Below are 7350 nucleotides of genomic sequence, written 5' to 3'. Positions count from 1 at the left end.
AAAAAAAAAAAAAAAAAATTCAATCATCTTTGGTTCATTTGAATTCCCTTAGCATCTATCAGAACAGTATCTGGCTACATCAAACTGTTTAGAATAATTATTGCTAAAAATGATTTCTGCTAAAGTCTGGGAAAAACTGAACTAAGATACTGCTTCTAGGGCTTAATGAATATATCTGATGCTATCTGATGCTAATAATATACAGTGAGGCAACTATATTTAAAACGTCCTACATATGTTTTTCAAGACTGTGATTTCAACTATTACTTATTTGACTTCATGATACATTCCCCTCCATAAAAAGTGCTATATGCTACATGTTTTTTTTTAAGTGAAATTAATTTTGACAATTAACTAACACCTATTACTTTAAAAACAGCAATCCTGAATGCAAAAAAAAAAAAAAAAAACAGGCTTGGGACTGAGCACCGTGGCTCAAGCCTGTAATCCCAACATCTTAGGAGGCCAAGGCAGGTGGATAACAAGGTCAGGAGTTCAAGACCACCCTAGCCAACATGGTGAAATGCCATCTCTACTAAAAATACAAAAATTAGCTGGGCGTGGTGATGTGCACCTGTAGCCCCAGCTACTCAGGAAGCTGAGGCAGGAGAATCGCTTGAACCTGAGAGGCAGAGGTTGCAGTGAGCCGAGATTGCACCACTGCACTCCAGTCTGGGTGACAGAGCAAGACTCTGTCTCAAAAACAAAAAAAACAAAAAAACAGACTTGGTCAGCTCAATGGCTCACGCCTGTAATCCTAGCACTTTGAGAGGCTGAGGCAGAAGGACTGCTTGATTCCACATGTTTGAGACCAGTCTAGACAACATAGTAAGATCTCATCTCTGGCCAGGTGCAGTGGCTCAGGCTTCTAATCAAAACACTTTGGGAGGCCAAGGCAGGAGGATCATGTGAGGTCAGGAGTTCAAGATCAGCCTGGTCAATGTGGTGAACCCTGCCTCTACTAAAAATACAAAAAATTAGCCAGTTGTGGTGGTTGGCGCCTATAATCCCAGCTACTCAGGAGGCTGAGGCAGAAGTATCACTTGAACACAGGAGGCAGAGGCTGCAGCGAGCCAAGATTGTACCACTGCCCTCCAGCTCGGGTGACAGAGCAGAACTCCATCTAAAAAAAAAAAAAAAAGATTTCATCTCTACAAACACTCAAAAAATTAGCTGGGTGTGGTGATGTACACATGCCTATGGTCCTAGCTACTTGGGAGGCTGAGGTGAAAGGATCACTTGAGCCTGGGAGGTCGAGTGAGATTCTACTACTACACTCCAGCCTGGGTGACAGAGCAAGACTGTTTGTTTCAAAAAAAAAATAAAGACAGACTCAAATTCAGGAATGATTAATCTCAACCTCACCAAACATTATGTATATATAGTAACTAAAGCTACTAGCATTGGTTGGTTGGGCATAGAGGGAATTCCACCATTCATTGTTCAGAGAATGGTAAATAAAATTAACCTTAACTACAATGACCAGTTTCACATAAAATAAATCAGTTATAGAACTAACAACAAAAAGTTTCATACTTAATTTCTGGTATTCTAACATAATTCCTTTTTTTTTTTTTTTTTCTGAGACTGAGTCTCACTCTGTTGCCCAGGCTAGAGTGCTATGACCCAATCTCGGGTCACCACAACCTCCACCTCCTGGGCTCATCCAATCCCACTTCAGCTGAGTAGCTGGGACTACAGGCTAACACCACTATGCCCCACTAATTTTTTGTATTTTTAGTAGAGATGGGGCTTTGCCATCTTGCTCAGGCTGGTCTTGAACTTCTGAGCTCAAGCCATCCACTCACCTCAGCCTCCCAAAGTGCTGGGATTACAGGCATGACCCACCGTGCCCAGCCCATAATTCTTAGCATAAAGAAAGCAATCTGCTTATACACGGCAGGCTAATTTTAGGTCAATGAGATTACTTTCTCTTGGTATTTTGCTATAAAACTTCACAAATGACATAGAAAACATACTTACTTTCAGGGATACCAATTTAGATAGATCACCTATCTGGGATATGTTATTGTCTGATAAATCGAGATGCTGTAGAGCTGTGCAGCTATTGATCTGTTCCATGGCCTATCACAAGAAAAGCATCACATTATTTAATGAAAACAAAATCAAAAAATAAAATTATTCCCTAGTTCTTTGCAACTGAAAGAGTGTCTTACCTCCTCTTATTACTAGAAGCAGAGTAGAACAACTTAGCAAGAGAAAAGGGGCAGTACTAACAGAATTTAGTAGATTGTCAGGTTATAAACTTATACTTTCATTATCTATGAGTAGACGGCTACCAAGTAGTTCATATCATCTAAGATCTTCACAGCTTGAAGAAACCAAAGTAATGGCCAGGCGCTATGGCTCATGCCTGTAATCCCAGCACTTTGGGAGGACGAGGTGGGTGGATAGCCTGAGGTCAGGAGTTCGAGACCAGCCTGGCCAACATGGTGAAACTCTGTCTCTACTAAAAAAATACAAAAAATTAGCCAGGCGTGGTGGGCGGGTGCCTGTAATCCCAGCTACTCAGGAGGCTGAGGCAGGAGAATCGCTTAAACCCAGGAGGCGGAGGTTGCAGTGAACTGAGATCATGCCACTGCACTCCAGCCTGGGCAATAAGAGCAAAACTCCGTCTCAAAAAAAAAAAAAAAGAAAGAAAGAAACCATAGTAATAATATATGACAGTTGGTGGTATAGAACAGAGTTTACAAGTTTAGATTAAAAGCAAACAGCCTGGATTTACATTCTGGCCCTGAGACTTCCTAGCTATGTGACCTTGAGCAAGTTACTTAACTTCTCTGTGCTTCAGTTTCTTCACCTTTATAATATGCATAATGTCTATATCTACTTCATAGGCTGTCACGAGATTGAATAAGTTAATACAGATAAATGCTTAGAACAGTAGCTCATATACATTAATGGTTTAATAAAAGGCAGCTATTGGTATCATTTAATCTAGTCCTCTCAGCTAGCATGCCAAAAAATAAGACACAGAAATATGTATTGATTTACCCAAAATTACACAGTTACTAAGCAGTGGAAGTAGGTCTAGAATTCAGATCTTCTGACTTTTAAAACTGTATATTCTCCCTTATAGCATTAAACATTTACTTAAAGCTTAATTCAGCATGATATAGTCTCCCTCCTGAACACTCTGGTTTGATCTACTTTTTTCTAAGTACAATATAGATTCTTTGTTCACATTTAAAAGAACATTATGCCATATTATATGTTTCAAAATGAGATTTATTTTTAGTTTATTTTAACAGAGATTAAAGCTGGAGAGTAGGAATGGGTACTTTCACTTTTTAATTTGACTTATTTCTACACTGCTTGAATTTTGTTTTATGCAGAACAGTTTTGTAAACAAAAAAGAAACCATTCACCTTAAGATTATTTCCTGCCAAATTCAGCCATTCCAGATGAACTAGTTCCTTTAGCCCTTCCACACAGCCAATGCTATTATGAGGCAAATTTAATACTCGAAGCAATGTCAGCTTGGCCACACCCATCATCCGAACCAGCCGATTATTAGCCACTGATAACTGTAAAAAGGAAACATATTGTTATTTTTAGGAATCACATACATAAAATATTTCACATTAAAGTGATTTAAAAGGTTTTAGACGGCCAAACACTCTCAAACTCCTTTTGTACATTTCACACATATTGTCTAAATATTCTACAATACGACTATCAGTTTTTTGTTATTCTTCCTGGGCAATAGAAAACACAGACAAAGCTGAGCAATCAGACCTCCTCCAACTAAGACATTTTTAACACAGCAACAACTTGAGAATGTAAGTTCCATGAGAATAGTGTTCTTAAACTCTCAGTCAAAACTTAATACAGTGCCAGACATATAAGAGGGACTCAGTAGTCATTTCTTGAATGAAGGAATGAATGAACTCTTTACCCCCATCATGAGGTAAAAGGTTACCTTACTAACACAGTATTTTGCCAAAGTAAAATGCTTCGTTTTCTTAACAATGCTTCTTTTTCTAATTTACTCTCAATGTAGTACATGTATGTTCATCTTCAGAAGAAACTGTCGTAAAAATTTAAGGCAACAATCACTGCTTTCTAGGCCTGCACAGTTACTTTTTCTCAGGTTATTTTATTGTTTTGTTTAATAATAAATTGATCCTATGTCACCATTTCCCAGATTGCAATACCTACCTGTATTAATCGTTTGCATTTCTCCAGATTTTCCAATTTAATAATCTGATTTTTATCCAGAATCAAAGTGTGAATATCAGCTTCACAGGGCAAATTTGGACCTAATTTCTGTAGTCCCTGCCCTGACCAATTGACCACTGATCCTTGAAAAGAAACGGAAATGTTAGAAAACACAAACAAAATAAAACATGTACAACAGCTGAGCATAGGGGTGGAATTATAAAATATCTATGCCATTTCAAGTTAAAAAAAACAGTAGAGCATAATATCAACATTGTAAAATTAAAGCAATCTTGAGTTCTAAATGACCAGATTGAATTACTCATTTTTCTTCAGAAATATCAAATTAAAACTACATTTGTGATATTCTCCTCAAGTTTCTATACTTTGGAAATCATATACATTTAAATATGAACGATTACTTCCATTTGTTGTGCCTAAGTAATGATACTATTGTTTAAATATTACTAAACTTTTGACTGCGATCCACCAGCTTACAGCCTACCTACCAACATACTCTACAGTGCCCAAACTGTGATTTTGAAAATCAAAGTATAGTTCAACTAATTCTCCCATAAAATAGGATAATACACCCATTTTGCTAGCTTGATCCATGAGAATTAAAAGAGAAACCATATGAATAGTACTTAGCCCTGTTCCTGCCACAGGGCACTCAATAAAGCACTTTAGGATAACATAGACGTTCAAACCCTGGTTCCACCAGTTAACCATTGTGGTATATTCGGCAAATTATTGATTTCTTTTGGGCTCACTTTTCTACTCTGTAAAGTGGGGATAATACCTGCCTTATAAATGTAGTTCTACAGAGAAAATGAGATAATGTAAAACAAAATAAAATTTAAAAAGCACTGAGAACATCGTCTGGGTCATACAAAGTGCTCTGTAAATGTTAACTGTTATTAATAGTTAAGTAGACCTGGTGGGCTTGAGAGGTGTGGTTTAAGAAAAGCCGATCTCCAAAGAAGGCGGGACCAGAGAAACGGCCAATTTCAAATTTACACCCAGATCAGGACTACTGCAGGAAATAATTATGCTTGATTGCTCTCGTGGAGGATTTCAACGTTTTCCCATTGTCTAATGGCTCTTAGCATGTGAGGAGTTGTGAGCCCCTCTGAAAATCTGATGAAAGCGGTGTGCTGTCTCAGAAGAGTGCACAGCCTTTGTACACAATTCCAAGGGGTCGACAGAGAGGTCTGAGAACCATCCACCAACTCTTCCCCCAAGAATTTACGGCTCCCAGAATATGCACTCCTGGTCTAAGCCATGAAAACGGGCCTCGACCCCAGGGCCCGTTTTTAGGTCCCGGATTTAGGACTGACCACTGCCAAGCCTCGGAGTTGTAACCAAAACAAAAGGAGCTCGCGTCCGGCGCCCCAAAGAGGCAGGTATCTTCAGGCCACAGAAGCACCCACACACTCCTGTGCTCCACTGGGCAGCGACCAAACTCAATCCTAGGACCCGTGTGTACAACAAGGAGTACAGAACTGTGAGCTCTGGATCATCCCCTAGATTTTATCACAGCCACTGGCCACCTGCGAGAAAGGGTTCAAAGCCAGTCTAGTCAGTGGTCTCTGAGGGAAGGTTTTCCTGAACGTTCCAGGAACCAAGAAGAGAGGGGAATGTGTGAAGCGAAAGAGGGAGATCCCAAACATTTCGCTTAGGCACCCAGGACTCAAAGTAAATGGCCAAGAAAGGTCATCGCAGCCCGAAATCCACCGCCTCCTCAGCATCGGGAGCGCGAGAGCCAAGGCGCCGGGCCGCGCGAAGGCTTCTGGGGGCTGTAGTCCCCCGCTCGGCCCTCACCGCGACACCGGAGAGCTGGGCACTGCAGGCGAACTACAACTCCCAGAGGGTAGCGCGCCTCCGCGACGACCACAGATCCGCATCAAAAGAACTGGTCCAGAACTGCACCTCTAAACCTAGGCTTTCTCCTCTTCACCGTTTAATTCAGTTCCATGGAGTAAACCTTAGGACTCGGGTAGTGATCGCCTTACCTTCTCCGGGAGGCAAAGCCGCGTCCACGCGCGCCACCGCCATACTTGCTGCTTGCTAATAATGCCAGGCAACCGTCCTCCCGCGGCTCTGTGGAGCTTGTAGTCTGAAGGAGAGAGCCGGAAACTATAACTCCCAGGATGCACGGCTCCCAGATGGCCCAATTGGCTGCTTACGCCTAATGATGTGAAGCTGGGGTTAGAATCTGAGGGTAGTGAGCTAGGGGTTAGAATCTGAGGGTAGTGAGCTCAGGGACGCTGGCCCACTCGCTGATTTGACAGATGAGTTAACTGCGTTATTAGATGATCATTTCACTTCCTTGTCCACGTGTTTGCGAAATTTGACACTTTTACCGTCGGGATGATTGTAAGGAAGCTACTTAATGCAGACTGAATTTGACAACTCATTGCTGGAAGTCTGTGGGAGCTGCTCCATTCTTTTGATAATTGTGAATAAGTTGAAAGTTTTCAACTCCGCTATAGGAATGACCGATCTTGTTGAGATCATAAAAGTGGATACATTTTATTTGAAAAATTAGTTAAGTAAAAGTAAAGTATGCCGAAATAGAAACTTTTATACAGTATTTTTAAGTGATCGTTCTTGAATATTTGACAAATCTTTTGACTTAGGGGTATAAATATGAACCAAGAACTTTTCCAGGGAGTATTCAAAATAACTTTAAAATATAATATCCAGGCCGAGCGCGGTGGCTCACGCCTGTAATCCTAGCACTTTGGGAGGTCGAGGCACGCTGATCACCTGAGGTCGGGAGTTCAAGACCAGCCTGGCCAACATGGAGAAACCCCGTCTATAGTAAAAATACAAAAAAATTAGCCTGGCGTGGTGGCGCGTGCCTGTAATCCCAGGCGCTCGGGAGGCTGAGGCAGGAGAATCGCTTGAACCCGGCAGGCAGAGGTTGCGGTGAACCGATATCGTGCCATTGCACTCCAGCCTGGGCAACAAGAGTGAAACTATGTCTCCAAATATATATACATATAATTATATATTATATAATATAAATATATATTATTTATATAAATATATTTTTATATAGTCTCCAAATTCAAGAATTACATTGCCTAGTTGGAAGGAAGCAGGCTCACACTTTTTTTTTTTTAATAGAGACAATTTTTTTTTTTTTTTTTTTTTTTTTTT

General features: G+C 40.6%; 1 protein-coding gene across 2 annotated transcripts in view; it reads right to left on the bottom strand.

Annotated features, from left to right (window-relative positions):
- The window catches only part of CEP97 (centrosomal protein 97), a 37255-nt gene extending 30758 nt beyond the window's left edge, over nt 1-6497 (bottom strand). For both annotated transcript variants that reach the window (XM_017869516.1, XM_017869517.1), the window contains exons 1-4: nt 6198-6497; nt 4183-4325; nt 3390-3548; nt 1984-2085 (exon numbers count right to left, since the gene is read on the bottom strand). In XM_017869516.1, coding sequence (XP_017725005.1) covers nt 1984-2085; nt 3390-3548; nt 4183-4325; nt 6198-6240 — 447 coding nt within the window. In that variant the 5' untranslated portion in view covers nt 6241-6497. The remainder of the gene's footprint in view (nt 1-1983; nt 2086-3389; nt 3549-4182; nt 4326-6197) is intronic.
- Nucleotides 6498-7350: the final 853 nt, after the last annotated feature.

The sequence above is a fragment of the Rhinopithecus bieti genome, unplaced genomic scaffold, assembly GCF_001698545.2.
Source record: "Rhinopithecus bieti isolate Rb0 unplaced genomic scaffold, ASM169854v2 scaffold_4640, whole genome shotgun sequence".
NCBI classification, from domain to species: domain Eukaryota; kingdom Metazoa; phylum Chordata; class Mammalia; order Primates; family Cercopithecidae; genus Rhinopithecus; species Rhinopithecus bieti.
This window is presented reverse-complemented; position numbering and strand designations above follow the sequence as displayed.